General features: G+C 35.7%; 1 protein-coding gene across 3 annotated transcripts in view; it reads right to left on the bottom strand.

Moving 5' to 3' along the window:
• esyt2b (extended synaptotagmin-like protein 2b) overlaps nucleotides 1-18,333 on the bottom strand; it is a 76,518-nt gene that overhangs the window by 21,722 nt on the left and 36,463 nt on the right. For all 3 annotated transcript variants that reach the window (XM_038297936.1, XM_038297937.1, XM_038297938.1), the window contains exon 7: nucleotides 5,669-5,724. In XM_038297936.1, coding sequence (XP_038153864.1) covers nucleotides 5,669-5,724 — 56 coding nt within the window. The remainder of the gene's footprint in view (nucleotides 1-5,668; nucleotides 5,725-18,333) is intronic.

Below are 18,333 nucleotides of genomic sequence, written 5' to 3'. Positions count from 1 at the left end.
ACAAAAGAAACATTTGATTATGATAAAATAAAATAAGGTTATATACAGTAAGCATTGATTCTGTTATTAGTTTGTTAATATTTTCTGAGCCTAAATAGAATTGTAGCAAAGGAACAATGAGCAGACATAAACAGACTGGCACTGTCAGTAGTATAGTGGAATTTATCAGAAAGCCAGATGGTGACTATTGATGCAGCTTTTAATAGAGCCTGACCTAACATGACCATCCTACAATTCCTGCTGGTGTAATAATGGCTCAGGGTGGTGAAGACACATCAATATTGATCAAATAACCTAATCTGGCAACTCTAATTTCTAGTGAATTTTCCTCAAAGCTTCGTATCAGAACATTAAGGGAAAAGAAATACAATTCCCACTCCTAAAATACACAGAAAGGGACACAGCATTAAAATGCTTGCACTGTTAATGAGGTTTGAATTGAATCTGAAAGCGACAGAAAAACTAATTAACACTGGATCTTGGACCTAATTATTTTCACAACCCTGCTGGTGTTAGCCCTAAACTTCCTCATTGAGCCCCACCGTTGCTTTTGGAGACATAAACAAAGGGCTTAATCTACTTATAAATTAGGCAAAAACTGTATAAAATGCTAAAATAACAAACAACATTCCAACACAATGGGGTAATTTTTCAGGAAACTTTGTAGGCAAGTGGAGTGATCTACAAGCACACACATTTAAAAAATGTCAAATGATTGCATTATGCCCTTACGGCAATCCTGACTCACATCATGGGCTATCTGCCTCTATGCCATGCAGCATTAGGTCCATGTACTGAAGAGCTAATGGTCTTACTTTTAGGTAATTATTTATATATGGTTATATATATTTTATACAATATTCTCAATCTTCTAAGAAACCTAGATTTAGGTTTTCATTAGCTGAAGGCTTTAATCGTTAAAATTAACATAAAACAATACATAATTCATTTCAAAACTGCTTGACTTTCTTTTAAATTAAAATACTGTACTGAATGAGGACTTAAATAAGTTTATAATCCCTTTGGCTGAACCTTTATTTATTTGCATGTTAAATCAAAGAATACATATTTAAAACAAAATACTGTTGATGAGGGACATAACATAACATTTCATAACATTTTCTGCAGCGACCAGCAACTTTCCAAAACCTCCAATGCCAGTTACCAGCAAGAATAACATCTATCCATCCATTTTCTGTTATGCTTCATCCCTGTTGGGGTCACCAGGGGTGCTGGTGCCCATCTCCAGCTGTCTACGGGCGAGAGGCGGGTCACACCCTGGACAGGTCAGCAAACATAACATCTCCTGGAAAATTTTTACTTTTGTTTGAGGAAATGAAAAAAAAGTGATGGACTGATAAGAATAAAGAAAAATCCAAGCGTATTGATTAAAGAACAAAGGAAATTTCCAATAAGTCAGTTGGAAAATAAGGGGATAATAGAACAAGAAGAATTAAAATCTAATTCTGTGTCTAATGTTGGGTGAATTTAAAATAATTAGAGCTTTTCATGAGCAATGTAATGACCCTTTAACCCTCATTGGACTGGTTAAGGCTATGGTACCAGACAGCAGCAAAACAATATATTGCACTATAAACACTGCTTTAAAAATCTACTTCTGGTAGATTAGGTTACAGCAGTCCAGTAGTCCTAATGCTGTAGAAACCTTTTTAATGGTTCAGCATTACTAGCTGATTAATGTCTTTAACCACTGATCACTATGAAGCACACTCTCTGCAAAATAGAGGATATCACTAAATTTTAATCCATGTCGCAAAGGAAAAAAACAGCATATCAGTAACTTGGTTGATTCTGAGACCGGCTCAGTTACTTTCTGAAGCTATTCATAATGTAAAGTCAGTTTAGGGTTATTAACTTAAAATTAATGTCAACAGTAAGCTTAAAATACATCATAAATTACATTTTAGAACAAAATGACATTATGCACTACATCTCTGAATGAGAACTCAAAAAAATCCGGCGTAACTAATTGAAAAACCTGTATCAACAGTTCAACATCTTCTTAACAATGACAATATACTTTAATGTCTTCCAGTCAGGTTTCCGTGCCAACCACAGAGACAGCCCTGATTAAGGTGTTCAATGACATCTGTATAAATTCAGACTCCTGAAGAACCACAGTGCTGGTAATATTGGACCTCAGTGCAGCGTTCGATACTGTTGACCACTCGATTTTATTAGAGGGTCTGAGAAACTGGGTCAGCCTTTCTTGTACAGCGCTGGACTGGTTTAAATGGACTCAGACCTGAACCTTCAGAGCACATAAAGGCAGTCAGCCTTTTATCACCTGAAGAACATCTCCAGGATTAAAGGACTAATGTCCAAGCAGGATCTAGATAAACTCATTCATTCTTCATAGGTTTGTCTCAAAAGTCCATCAGTGAGTTGCAGCTGATCCAAAACTCTGCTGTCTGTCTGATTATGAAGTCCTTCCACTGGCTTCCTGTAGCTCAGAGAATAGACTTTAAATTCTTCTTAGTCTATAAATCACCGAATGGATCAGCACCCTAATACGTAACAGATTTTTCATCAGTGTATGTCAGCCTTCTCTGTCCACACAGACATGGAGAAGCAGCAATTAGTTCCTATGCTGCACTGACCTGGAAAAAATTCCCAGAATAGAGTTTTTTTTTAAAGTCGAAGTTAAAAAAAGCAACATTAGTTCAGAGCTGCCTTTGACTGTTGAAGTTAAAGTGTTAACTGAGGTATTATTAGCTTATGGTTGTGGTCCAACTGGGTTATTTCCTTCTCTATTCGATTTTATCATGTTTTTTACCTGCTTTTATTCTGCTTTTTGTGGTTCAACTTTTTAACGAATGTTCTTACTTTCATCCTGCTTTTACTTTTCCTCTATTTTATTATCTACTTCTTGTAAAGCACTTTGAATTGCGCATGTAGTGAATTGTGCAATACATATAAACTTGCATTGCCTTAACTTACGGTTACTCACAGAAATATTCCCAGACATTGTACTTCTTCATGTTTTGTTACATTGCTATAAAATGTAAATTTTATTAAGAAACATAAATTCTGACATCCTGATTTTAAAATAAAATAAAAGATTTTTAAAGATGTGGCATCCATTTGTTTAGTAAGATTTCCTTTTATTACCCTGAGATACAGTCTTTTGCAAACAGTTGCCTTAGGTAGTCACCTAATTAATGTTAGAGCTGAAGGCATTAGGAGAACATCAATAAACAAAGAAAAAAAGAACAAACAGACCAAGACACACAGCAGAGGGCTCATGCATAGCTGTGGAGATGTTTTTATGGAGGGTTAAACACTCAATTTAAAAGAAAGAAAAAATCTCACACCTTAACAGTAAAGTGTTATCTAAAACATGATCCAGTTTCTTTTAAAATAAAGAAACAAAATGACTTGAAGAGACAGAGATGCTTTGCCGCTGTATTCTGGTGCCAAGAGGAAGTAGACATTTAATTATTCTTCATTTATCATTTAGAGAAACTGTTACATAATGGCCTGCTGAGAGAGCTGGAGCTTCTCTAAAACAGCCAGCGACAGGGATTCCTGCTGCATCAGTGCTTGTAGCTGCAGTTTTTCAGCTCTTTTGTTGTAAACACCAGAACTCCCACATGTCTGTGTGTTTATGTGTGTGTAAGTTATTTATGTTCGTATACCTCTACTAACTGCATCTGTAGTACATGCATGCTTTACTGGCTATGTACAATATAGCGGTAATGGTTTTCTCTGGCCATTGAGTTGCATGGATTTGTCTTTGCAGTGTTACTGTATGATTTGTACTAATAGTTTAGTTGGTCACTCCATCTTTTCTGCTGTAGCAACTACTGGATTGCCATAAAATCTATATGTTAGAGTGCAAACATATATCTTTTACAGAAGATAAATACTATTGGCATTAATAGTCCCCAAGTGTGCCCTCATGTACAATTAAAAGGAGAATGTTTTCCTTTTTACGGTAAAATGTTCCCACGTCAGCAGAATTCATTGGCACCTAGATGAGGCTGTTATAAATATTCAGAGCTCTCGGAAGAATATTTTAATTCCTCCTCCAATACCAGAGCTTTTATTGCACAGTGCAGGGAAAAGGTGGCCTTTGCAAATTGGATCTGTTTTGTTTTTGATGTTTTGAAACTTACATGTACAAGACCATTTAAATTTAAAAAATCTAACAAAGATAAACGGATAATCTAAACCAGGCAGTTCTAAATCAATTATATCCATCATTATAGGTTGGGAAACAACATTGCAAACCAAACTCTGGCTACTTTTAAATGCAATCGACTTTTTAACCTAATAACTGGTTGTTCCTCCTTCGGCAGCAGAAAAGTCCATTAAGTGTTTGCAAAAAATGCTAGGGCTTTTTTTACATCTCCGTGGAGGAATTTCGGCCCATTATTTGTTATTGTTTTATTTTAACTACATTGGAGAGCATAAACAGTGCTTCATGTCTGTCCCCTTGTATTTTATTTTATATATATATAAAAAAAAAGTTTCCACTCAATTAGGCTGCTGTATCTTTCAGCCACCATAAGGGAGATGCCTGTTACTAAAACCTCCAAGCTTCTGTGCTGAAGGATGGCACTAATGGCAAAACAAGCACAATGAAGGGAATTTTTCCAGGAATAAAAGAAAAACAATACACGTATATCCAAAGAGAAAGACAACATTAGGATAGGAAGCAGTGGTTTTCCATAATTTTCACACCAAACTTATGATTGCCCTAAAAATGCATAAAGAGAAAATACAACCTAAAAGTAAAGGTATCGCTTATGTCGCTTTCTTTTATAGTTCATTGTTTCCCCTCTCTTTTGTCATTTTGCAAAAAAAGGTAAGACATTAAATAGATTAAACAATATTTTAGCATTAAAACTGCAGTTATAAACATTGCTCATTTTCTAAACGCCTTTACTGAGCAAAACATCGCCTTGTAATTACAATCTGCTCCATATTCAGTATGATATAAACATTTTACTACATAATAAAGCTTTATGGGAAGCAGTTTTTACATATAACAAAGCCCATTGCTTTTAATATCCGAGTACCTCTACTACTGCAGCTTCTTCCTCTATTACTTCAAGTGCCTCCCACCACTACATCAGGCAACAAACCCCACAGCACGCAGGTTCAGCTGATTAGTTTCATCCCCACAGAGCAAAGAAACAAAGGGATGGAAGAAAGCATCCGCTGGGCTCTGCTTGTGTCAACAAGTCTTTCCTCACGACCTGGGTACGTGACAAGCTGCTGTAATCTCAGAAATTACATGAAGTATTCATGAATGTGTCACTTTCAAAACAGTTTAAATAATTAAGGAAACCACTTAACAATGAAGCCAATAATTGCGCCTGGATGAAAGTGTCTCTTAATTAGCTCCTATTTGCTTTTCACCAGGTCCAGTTAAAGACTATTCTCTAGCGTGTCACATGTCAATTGGAACATTTACTTTGAATCTCAGCATCAATGTAAATGGTTACCTAGATTGTTTTTTAAATGTGATCAAATTCTTATGCATTTCCATAATGACAGAAAACAACCACATTTACAGAAAAGAAAGAAAAAAGGAATATACCCAACATCCCTAAAGCTATACATTGAAAACTTCCATTATGTCCAAAAATAACAGCATTTTCTGCTGCAGAACAAGAAAAACAAGTTTAACTTTACTTACTTGAGGCCAGGAATGTCCAGAATATTGGTGAGGCCAGTCCAGTTTATGTCAAGGAGCTGAAATGAAGAACAAAATAATGAAAAAAAAAAATGAGATCATACTTTTATACCCATGGGTAAGACTGCAGTAACAAAGAGTGTGAATGACTCCAAATGGGTCCATACACTCAACATTATTGTTTCCTGCCACCAACTTCCTTTTACCTCCCTGCTTCATGCTTTCTGGCCGACACACTGGCTGATTGATTATAACACTCACAGAGAGCTTATCTCAAGCTGCAGCAAACTTTTATATTAAAAGTTTCCTCGGGAGAGTTTCTTGTTTGGTTCCTTCTTACCTCATTATAATTCAGTATTTACTTGTTTAGCCTCATCGAAATGTAACACCTGTAAAGGGTTGCTCTTTCATTTTAGAGGTTTTTGACTCATTTTTCTCAAAGGTTTAAAAAATAAATTCTTCAAATAAAAAAACCTTGTTGAGTATTCTCTTTAATAATTAGTAGCAAAACAAAAAAAAACCTTAATTTAACTAACTGTTCAACCTCTTTTTAATGATTGCTCACTATGGGATTTAGAGTATTCACTTTTCTTTGGATACTTTTTTATGTTAATAAAATCTAATAACATAAAACTCTCCATTTAAACAATATCTTTATTTAAATCCTAGGAATTTTTAGAAACAACATGCAAAAAGCTAATATTTTAACTTCTCACACATCTATTCTGTCAATCAGATTTGGAATTTTTTTTTTTTTTTTTTTTTTTTTTGCATTAAGCAGTACCTTTGTAACATAAAGGAATAAAGGGCTCTTAAGTTAAAGGTGTAGTGGGGTATTTTCGCATATTTTTGAAAAGACCTGCCCTCCCTCTCCGCTTAAAAAAAAATGCACATGTACAACCCTGCACCCGCTCCTGAGAGGAAACCACTATTAAACACATGTTTGTTTAAAGGTTGCTGCTTGCATCACTTATACAAGCTTACTTTCCAAAAGATTTTCAATTTTTCCACTATGTCAAACTCTCCACCGGTAGGTTAAAATGGGGACTAGCGCTTAGGACGGTCTTATGTAAACATATCACCAGAATGATTGACAATTAGGAGGACCATTTTGATGATCATACCGGAAAAAAAAACATCCTCCACTAAACCTTAAAGACAGACCATTTTTTAACAGGCAAGGTCTTTCATTGCTTCAATTTTCTTCCATATCTTTAAATCATTAACATTTATCAGGTGCAGGTGTGTCCTGTAGTATTTTAGAAGTTGTTCTGGGTTCCTTTTTGAATTTTTAGATGCTCTCTTAGAGTGATTTTTGTTAGTTGGTCACTGCAGAGAAGGTTTGCATGATTTATGGGTAATTGCAGAAAGTGTAATTCACTGAAGTCTTAATGATCCAGTGAACCACAGTTATGTACATAATGCAGTTTTATGCAAAATTGCTTGAGGAGAAACCAACACTGTAGCATCAATCTTAAAAAAACATTAACTGTCTGGTGAACACTGCAGCTTGATGCAATCGTGCACACAGTAAAAAAATAGCCTCTTTCTTCATTTTCTACTGGCTAATTGCTTTCCATGTGTTTACATTTTTTACCAAAAAAATATATTTTTACCATTTAAATTAAATTGTATGATTTTTAATACATGGTAATGTTGATAAAGATCTTCATTTTTGGGCAAAATTTTTAAAAGCAATATTTGTTCCCATCAGTCCAGGAGAGAAAGGTGAAATGGAAGTGATATCCCCAGCATAATGCTGTACTTTGTCATGAAAAACACAAAGCGTTTCTCTTGAAAGAATGATTTACTTTTTAACTTCAAGTTTTATTTTAGATCTGACAAATGAAAACTAAGAAGGGCTGCAACTAACGATTATTTTGTAAAGCGATTAATCAGTCGATTATTTTTCGATTAATGGATTAATAATCGGATAGCAAGAGGTTCCTTAAATAAGACTTTTTACAAAATTAAACCAGGTGAAACTAAAACTTTTCCACTTGATGAGATCTGGATAGATCACACTTTGTTGATGTTTTACAATCGTGGTATATTTACTACTGTAAGTGGGTTGCTCTGTCAGCTAAAGGCATGTTTTAGTCTCTTTACTGCAGTTAACAATTAATCAGTTATTAAATTAGTTGACAAATATTTCAATAATAGAGTACCGTAATCACGTTTAATCCAACTAATTGTTTCTGACCAAAAACTACATTTTATTTTGAAGTACATTAATTCTATTAAAGAAAACAATTGCATAATATTATGTTTGTTGTTAGGTTAGGGGAAATTTCCATCAAAAAATTGTGATACTAACCCATGTTTGGGCCAAAAACATGAAGAAACAAGGATTTTTTTGCAGCATTCCAGGTAAACAACAAGGCAGCCATCATCAACTTTAGAAAATTCTAAATGTATGGAAACTTTAGTGTCTTTAGGCTACTAAAACCATTACTCAGTGAAGTAATGTTGCAGTCAGACCTGGATATGTAAACTAAATATTCCAGAGCTTGTTTGTGAAAATTGGGGAATCTAAATTTACTGTTTTCAGGCAATCCACAATTTTGACCTTTCAGTGTAGATCACCAAATATAAAAAAATTCTTTACTGTCAGACAATTTTTAGTAGGAACTTATTCAAAATGAATATAGAAACTCAACCGACCATATATTGTAGCGAAAAAGCCACTGCAGGTTGCTAATGAGTCCTACCACCTCCTCAAAATGGAAAAAGTACTCCACTGTTCTGTTTAAGCTTTAAAAGCAGTTTAATTTAGTGTAAGGTTTGTGAAAACAATTAAATGTTATCAAGATGAAATGAATAAAATGAGGAAGGTTACAGTTTTTTTTTTGTTTTTTGTTTTTTACATATTTATACAATAAAACAAGAGTGTAACAACATAAATGTGACTCCTAGCTGATGGCGGCAGTAGGTTATGACAAAAAGTAAGGGGTCCTTCATATTTCTTTACAGTCCCTTTAAAAAAAACACCAGAAACTAAAAATACATATTAATGGTTGCCACTTGATTCTAAATACATTTTTTTAACCTTTCACGTGAAACGCTTAAGCAGAAAGCTGCGACCAGGCTCTCTGCAGCGCACTGGACATGACATCATGTGGAAACTTTCTATTCACACAAACAATATTATCACAGGACAGCTTATTGTCAGTGGTGTTAAACTCCTGCTCTGAACTTTTACACAATCTCCTCTTTTACTTTGTAACCTTAACAGCAGCACAAGTAGCTGCAATCCATAATTATATCCTGATGGTCTGGAGCACACCTGAGCTAAAGCCCAAAGCTGCATATAGAGTCTGCAGGCAAGCTAGAGGAGAGACACTACTGACAGGAGGGTCTCTCTGATTTCTCAGGAAAACCCTTCTGCTGCGTTGGCAGCAAGGGATGTGAAGGCTGTGCCTTGACAGCTTACATCCACAGTAAATGAAGATACCTCTTCCTCAATATTCTCCAGACACTTCATTGCAGGAAACACATTCCTCTCTAAAGGTTTCACCTTGGCTGAACATTGTTTTGACTCTGTGATGCAGATAGTTTCACCATCTTTCCTCAGAAATTCTGGCCCAAAATGACATGATCTGCTTCAGTGTTTTTTTTTTTTTCTTAGAGGAGCTCTGACTGAGTTCAGGTGGTTATAGAATACTGCAGATTCTCTGCCACATCCAAGAAGCCAGATTGTGGTTGAAAAGGAAGATTATCTGAGCTCTGTTAAGGTGAAATAACTTAGTTTTAATAAAGCATCTTGTACAAGATGAGAGCAAAAACTGTAACACAGAGCATCCACATCTGAGTGTAAGCTCTGGCGCAATATAACCTCTGTCTTTTATACCAAAGGACAAGAGAAGTGCAGGAACATTATGACAAACTGTGAGAACTAGCTTCTCAGCAAGGTGCTGTGAGAACTGGCTCCTTTTTATCTATCTTTTGCAGCTGCAGAACCCAAATCCTCAGGCTGGCAAAGCAGAGAAGCACATTCTACAGAGTCCATAAGCATATTAAAACAAAGACTGAAACACTCGGATTAATCAATTATTGAAATAATTGTCAACTAATTAACTTATTGTTTAAGCGTAAGTGGAGTATAGACACTCTAAAAACAAACGCCTTAAGTTGACAGGGCAACCCACTTAGAGCATATACCAAAATTGTAAAAAATTTTTTTACAATATATAAATATTTTTCAATTACGATAAAAAACAACAACATTTTTGTCCATCATTTTGCTTTATCTAGAACTCCTCAAGTGGAAAAGTTTTAGTTCCACCACATGTGAATTCTGTAAAAAAAAATCTTCTACAGTGTGTAATAATTACAGGGATATACAGTCAGAAATGTAATATATTATACATAACTATGTTATTTATCATCATCTACGAGCTCAGCCTCTTAACCTTAATATTTGCGTTGCCTTAGAATTCGTTATTTATAATTACATAGGAGCGGGTCTCGCAGCCATAGAGGCAGACATCTTTGCGCTACGGCAGCGCAGAGCCAACAAACTAGCGATTGCGAGATCGCCCATTACGCTCGAAAGTAATTGCGGCAAGTTGAGAGAGATGAACTGAGACGGTACTGAACAATAGATGGCAGTATTAAAATTATCTATGTAAACAAACCTCATCACTTGAGAAGGTAGGTGATGCGGACGTCGTGGAAGACATTTTGTCCCGTAACGCTCGCCGTGCTTTTGGGGGGGGGGGGGGGGGGGGGGGGGGGGGGGGCAATGTTCATGTTGCTGCGGCCTGCAGTTGGAACGTTGGATGTCGCTGAAAATTACACACTGTAGCTTTAAGGAACTTTTAATTGACAAATTATAATACAAACCATGGGTTAATCAGTGCTGGAGACTTGGGTTCAGAACGCAATGAAATGAAATGGAAATGTCATGTGAGAAATTTTGTTTCGTATACACAGAGTGTATACAAAATGCCAAAAAGGTTTGTCTAAGTCTAACAAATATCTCATTAGAGCTATATAGCGAAGTACTCTTCTTTTTTTTTGTTTTCTGATTTCTAAATCTGAATTTTGCTACGGTTTCCTGTTCTTAAGTGATATTATCATCTCCTCCTGCTGAGGCCCATCTGATCTAATCTTTGAAGTGTTCTGCTTTAAGATACAGAACTCTAAACACACTGTTAAAACCAGTGCATACTGTATTTGAGCCAGTGTAGCCTTTCCAACACATTAAAACAATCTGCCTTTTATACTCTGACAGTCACACCAACATACCTGCAGCTCGACAGATACCCTCTCTAGACTAATGTTTGCATCTCCATAAGATGACAGGGTCTAAATCCCAATTGACCATACTCTATATAAAATCTACCCAGAGACTTTGGGCCTGTACATATTAGTGTTGCGCCGATGCCATTTTTTGGCCCCGATACCGATACCCGATACCTGGCTGTACAGTATCGGCCGATACCGATACCATAATAATGTAAAATAATTGCCATCATGGCTTTGTCAAGCTGCAGCCTACCTTTGTGAAGCAGGAAAAAATCTAATACGAAGTGAATCCATTAGAACTTTTTAATAAAAAGTTCTGCTGGATAATACAAATAAAAAGTTTTTATTGCCTACCTGGAGTGGGCGACAATAGTTGAATAAACTTATGGCTCTCAAAATGGTATCTGTGCCCTATTTGTTGGTACTTGCCGATACCGATACCACCATTTTAGGGCAGTATCGGCGCCCCGTCCGATACTGGTATCGGTATCGGTGCAACACTAGTACATATTATGTGTGCATGTGTCAGCAAGTCAACCCTTTGCTGCACCATTCAGAACATAAGGACCTTGCAGCAGCAAAACAGTGCAATGTTCAAACTTTTTCATTCTTTAAATGTAGCTGAATATAGAGCATCATAATTATGTTTTCTTATTTTTTTTTCTGTTTGAAAAATCCAGCAAGCTCAACATTGCATCCTTCCACTCGTTCTATGGTTTTAAATCATGTTACTCATGCAGCCTGTTGGGTAAGCAGTGTGTAAAAAACTGTTGAAGAGTTGTAGTGTTAATTAGATGGTGGCAGAGTTTTTAACATGACTACCTTGAAGGAAGAATGTCCTGGATTTAATCGCATTTCTCTTGGGGTTTTAGCGCTTTTATTAGGTAGGGCTGCAACTAAAGATTATTTTGCAGTTTATTTTTTTTCGATTAACTGATTAATAATCTGATAGCCAAATGTTCCTTAAAGAAGACCTTTTACTAAATTAAACCAGGTAAATCATATTGACAGACAAACAACTTTTTATCTTAAATGCAAAATGTTAATATTTATTTTTTACTGCTCTAAGTGGGTTGCTCTGTCATCTAAAGTCATATTTTAGAGTCTCTATACTCCAGTTAACGATTAATGGATTACTAAATTATTTGAAGATTATTTCAATTATCAATAATCCTATTAATCTGATTAGTTGTTTCAGTCCTATAATTAGGTATTCAAATAAAAACCTTATTTAAAATCTGATTAAGATAAACACGGATAGAATCTTTACCTTAGCTTTTTAAGGAAATTTTTAAAGGTAGCTTTTTTTTGTAGTGCAGGAATTCAACAGGAGAACCTGATTAAATGTATGGTTTATTTTTTTCTATAGATTCAACTGCAAATGCAGTATATGTTACTTGATTTCATACTATCCATGTTGTACCATCAACTGACTATCGTTAATATCAGAGGAAGTTAAAATAGTAAGAACATCCTATGCTCGAGATGGTCCCTAAAAGAAAAAGAAAGAATTAAGGAAAAATGTCTAATAAAACTTGTCATTCATTTACCAGAATATAGAGGACAGTATGTGTTTAAAATAAATGATGCATACCTGCTCACTTAAATATTCATAAAAACTACAGCGGCTGTCAGGGCTCTCATTAGTTTCCAGAATAATGAGGTGAGGGACTTTGTACTTTTGCGAAATGGAAAGTTACTGTCGGTGTTATTCACCACCACAAGAAATGTACAAGTTTCAATCAGGATAAGATGAGGGAAGATTTGTGATTAAAAAGTATCAAAGAAGGGCTTGAATAGAAGGAGCCCAGCACAGAGACGCAAGCAGGATCAGCCTCTCTGTGGGCTTTGATCTGTTTTGCCTCTGAGCTCTAAGAGCCGCGTTTTCTTAATGAGCCTTTCTCCCCCTTATATTCAGTCTCCACCTGCTTATACTGCAGCAGACTACAGCAGACAAAACTAAACGCTGCAGGGTGGTGGGGGAGGACTGCAGGACTGTAAATGATCGGGAAGTGGACTCTCAGGGGAAACCGTGGCGTTGAAAAAATATTCCACACTCAACCTTTTGAATATGGTTGGATTGATGTAATGCATAAAAAATATGGGAATACTGCCTTTTTTGAGGTTAAAGCTTAAATTACTTCTTAGACTTAGACCACTTTTTTAATCCCACCGGGGGTGTTTCATTTGAGCAGTACACGAGACAAACAAACAAAAACAAAAAAACATGTAATAACATAAAAAAAAAAAGAATTAAAAAAGAAAAATGTGAACAGATTTTAATTAACGAGATTCAGACTGTTTTTATCTTTCAATGTTTGGCAATTATACCAACGGATAAATTAACACAGGAGATTCTCGATAAAAGCCTGTTAAAACCTGCCCATGATAAATGGACTGACTCAAAAATACTTAAGTTTCTCTCTGCATTAAAGATATTTTATTTGTTTTCATTCTTTAATTCTCTTTTTTTAACTAAGAATTTTTAAAATCACCCGTCTCTGCATAAAGATGTGTTTTGCAATCAGAGAATGCAATCAATAACACACTGTGAGCACTCAATCTGAGAACCATTGGGTGTAGGTCTATTTTAAGGGATATGTCTCTGGGGACAACACTCAATATTTCTGAGCTCCCAGTGCAGAAAACCAATATTTGGAAGACAGAACAGTGCCAAGGCTACTCTTCACTGTTTTGATAACATTTGATAAAAATACCAAACACTAAACTAGGAAAGCTGTATTGCCTAAAAATGTGAATGTTACACACATTATATGTGCATCTAAAACCTTACGCATATTAGTTTTTTGTAATTCCAGGGCTGCCACGCTTCATGTATTGTGTGTAGTGTGACAGTCACTTAATTTAACCCATTTTCACGCACGTCCCAACACATGACATTTCTTATTCAATCCTGCTTGCCGTAGTTTGAGTAACTCTGATTGATTGAAGGAGATAACTAATCAGAGATCATTCCACCAGTCCTTTGTGCCTAAATGTAACCAACCACAGAAGGCCCCACACAATATAAACCAATTTGAAGCAATATAAGGTGGGTCTTGGCATATTTAACTGCCTTTTACACAGAACGGCAGTAACATTTAAAATCCACTAGAGGTTCTCCTGCTTGCTGAAGGTACCTACCCAATTTTGTTCACTACTGATTCGCTGTTTCACTACACTACTACTACTATTAACTACACCCTAGTAATTTTTTTTAAACTTGGCAACTTGGTAATTCAAAAACACAAACCTATATACTTTGAACTTGGGATATCACTGACAATTACCTCTTTCCTAGTCATTTAGATCAGTGCTTCCCAACCTTTTTTGACTTATGTACCCCTTTGGTCATTTTGTCTTACCATACCGAACAATAACTGATAATAAAATAAATAATATTTTACATAATCTTTTATTAATTATTAGGCATTTTATGCTTTCAATTGCAAATTAAAAAAACAACATAAACATGTTGCCTGGAAGTGAGTAAATAATCTAAATAAATACAAAATAAATATATCATAAACCTGTATTTATAAGACTGGAGCTCCTCTGAGTAAGTGCTTTATAGTCACATGAATTGGGAGTCAAATATAGAACAAAATTTATAGTCTGACTAACTTAAGCAGTTTTACCTGTTTTCCTCAAGACACCGGAGCTGCTTTGATGAACTCCGATAGCTCAGAGTGAAAAAGTGTTCTCTACATCCAGTCTGTTCTTCTGCTTGGTTTTGATGAGTGTAAAAACCTCGTTTTTGGTTAATAAAGCTTGTTTTATTTTTCTAATGGCTCACAAAAAAAATAAATAATAATAACAGATCCAAGTCTATTTTATTTTTCTACTTAATAAAATATTTTTATGTAACCCTTGAAATGCACTCATGGACCACTAGGGTTACAAGTACCACCTGTTGGGAATCACTGATTTAGAGTTTAGATATTGTCAAGGCAAACTTTTCATCCACAGGGTCTAAACCCATTGATGCCAAAATTTATATACCAACACTTTCATCAAATACAGAAAAAAAAATCTGCTGACAGTAAACTAAATTGAAATTAACAAAAGTAGTAATAATTACAATTGATAAAAAAAAAAAATGGAAATCATGACAGAATATGTTAAGCCAGACTTCATTGTTCATGAGCAAGGAAATTTAATTTGTCCGGGACTGTTTTCTTTTAAAATTATTTTTCTAGTAAAAATGATAAATCAATGTTTTATTTCACTAAAATATCATTTAGTAAATTCTAATTTATTATTATTTTTGCAGTTCTGCATAATTTGAACAAAGTTGAGCCCAGCACATGAAAAATGTCCCCTCAGCAAACTTTACTCTTATCACAATGCAGTCAGCAAAGAACAGTTTGCCAGGGAAGTGCCAAACTCAGACTTCTCATTTGATTTGCCATACAGAGACCCCCCAGAGAGCATGACTCTACTGCTCCAGATTCCATTATCCACATCTTTTACGCTACTACATTGGATGCTTTGCATTACACTTCATGGGAAAAGGCTTGTATGCTGTAAAGCAGTGGGTATACAGTATATTCCATGAAGCTCTCCACATACACCTTTAGGTAAAAAAGTATTTTCCTCCACAAAAAAGAGGCCTGATCTTCAGAGGGTTTGCATGCAGGGTCTGAAATTACCTTTTTGACTCAAGTCCAAGTGGACCGGAAGACACAATTATTTACCGGCTAAGCATTACTTTTACCGGCCAGGGAAAAAAAATATTTCCTCTATGATAGTTTTAAGAAATATATGATTTATCTAAGGCTTTATGTTAAATGCAAACAAAGAGTTACAGTAATGTGTCAGGTTGTGTGGAGGTTTTGAGGACCCAAATCCAGAGAGGAGTAGGCACAGATGAGTTTGGATGATATAATTAAAGTCCCAGGGGGACAGAGGAAAAAATCCCAAAATACTGAAAACCAAACAAAAACCAATAAACGTCAGGAAAAATACTCGAGGGAAGCAAAAGACTAGAAAGCAATGAAACTACCTCTATAACACAAGAAACCAGAACTGAGTGAAGGCTCTGCTGCTCTTTTAAGCCCAGCACTCTGATTAGAAAGATTATCTTCACCTGTGTAGGCTACCCAGGTTCTCCCCAAAGATCCTCTCTGGAGGAGATGTATAACTCGCACTCTCTAACACACAGGAACCCTGACATTGGCTCTGTTCGAAAACCTAGGACGGGTCCTCCAAGGACGCGGTCTACCTAGACTGGATCCTTCGAAGTCCTTGAAAATAAGGAGACCGGAAGAGTTTTGGCTGTAAATTCGACCAGGTCTACCCTAGGGTGGCCATTTCTATAGCACCAAAAAGGAGGACATTGTGCGGCATATCAATAAATTACTAAGGTGTACATAAGAATCGGGTAAAGTCACATTTATAGCACAATTCTTAGTAGTTTAAAGAGGATGCTTGTGTAGCTGAATAGAACAAAATATTAAAGAAATGTAAAAAAGAATTGGTTCCCAGCATTTGTATTTATTTAATACATTGTGGTGTTTAAAAAGTGACCATTTTTTAACATGATTAATTTGTGCAGAACTGCTGCAATTGATCATAAAGCAGTTGTTTGGAAAAGAAGCTCGAGAAAGAGCTAGAGAATAGGACGATGCAAGCTGCAAAAAGTGGCTGGAAAAGAGGAATTCATGACATGGCTGCAGCCTGTCGAGAGTAAAGATGATTTCACCATGTTCTCTATCTATCTATATCTATATCTATCTATCTATCTATCTATCTATCTATCTATCTATCTATCTATCTATCTATCTATCTATCTATCTATCTATCTATCTATCTATCTATCTATATATATATATATATATATATAAACTAAAGTCATGGAACTGTGCTTACAGCTCCTTATTTCATGTAAACTAATAACTTGTGTACATGATACTTGTTGATGGCATTAAAATTATTTCTAATAGCATTAAAAGAGCATTAAATTAGAGTTCCTCATTCCTGTATAAAACCTGTGAACGCTTAATTTAATCTGACATATTAAAAAAATCCCCATCATCATCCAGCAGATGTTCAGTTTCTGCCCAAATATTTTCTTTCTGTTGTGGATTTTTGTAACAGGGATAACTAGGATCATACATAGTTTGTATGAACTCTGTTTATTCTCTGCTTCCAAACTCATCATCTCTTCATCCATTCCTGCAATAAGAATTTTATTTTAAAGTTGTGAGATTCACTCTAGAATCTCACAACTTCTTCCTGGTCTGTTGAAGCACCAATAGTCTGCATCCAATTATTTAATTAACTGCTCTTAGTTTTTGGGAATATATACAAACTATGCTCTAATTTCTAGATACCGATCTGTTTTTACTATAATTTAATTTGACAAACCGGGTCTTCTCTACATTCTTTTTTCTGTTTGGTGCGATTGCAATAGCGGGTCTTGATCTGGACGGACCGGAGGGGAGCAAAAAATAGCTCAACTCCGTATTTTGACGGTGAAGGACGGAGAAGATGTACGTGGGCGGTGACGAGCGGAGGATGTGGAACAGCTCTCATTGATTTACATGACAGACAAGTACTCCGTACGTGAGCGGGGCGGAGCGCTGACGGAGTATGTGGAATCTGGGGGTAAAGGAGGACAAATACACGTCCGGCTGGGTGCAGCGCCGGACGCCGGACAGTGCAATGAAAATCCGGACTGTCCGCCCTAAAGCCGGACATCTGGCCACCCTAGTCTACCCTTTGGCGGGTTTTACCGCCGTATGCTCTGTTGCTTAGCAACCGTGAACATTGACACACAAAGCAGGAAAAGAATGAATACAGAAGTTTTGAAAACTGTTTATTTATTTCTTTTTTATTGTGAAGTGAACAAAGACTACACTCACAAGAATCCAGAGTGGAATAAAGGTTCCAACCACCGGGAGCAGGAACAAATAAAATAAAATGTAATGATAGAAACCTTAGTCAGTTAAATAACCTGCTGCTGTCATTCTGCACATCTCTGATGTTGCTGCTATTTTCAAATATCCATGACTGTAAAAATGTCCATAGCTGCATACTGTTATTTATTCCCCAGTTTTATATTGTTAAAACACTTTACAGTATTTTATTGTTTATATTTAACTCTTCTCTATTATGTTATTCTTATACATTTTTCTAAGGTCCACATTTGTGTGACCATTTTCAATAATCTTTCTGCTGCTGTAAATTTGCCCATTGTGGGAAAATAAAGAGATTTTCTATTCTATTCTATAAAAGGGGTAGAAAGATATAAGTAAATCTAAACAATATATGTATAAAAAATATATCTGCAAAATCTCTAATATTCAACAACAAAAAATAGGAAGTTAAGCATATTGTGCAAAATAGCAATAAAAAGATAAAAATCCTATCAGATTTATAGTCCCCACCCTGCAAATATATTAGAATCTGTCCTT

This window comes from Cyprinodon tularosa, unplaced genomic scaffold (assembly GCF_016077235.1).
Source record: "Cyprinodon tularosa strain WSP-4 unplaced genomic scaffold, ASM1607723v1 ctg4, whole genome shotgun sequence".
NCBI classification, from domain to species: Eukaryota; Metazoa; Chordata; class Actinopteri; order Cyprinodontiformes; family Cyprinodontidae; genus Cyprinodon; species Cyprinodon tularosa.
Note: the sequence above shows the minus strand (reverse complement) of the source record. Positions and strands in the feature narration are given on the sequence as shown.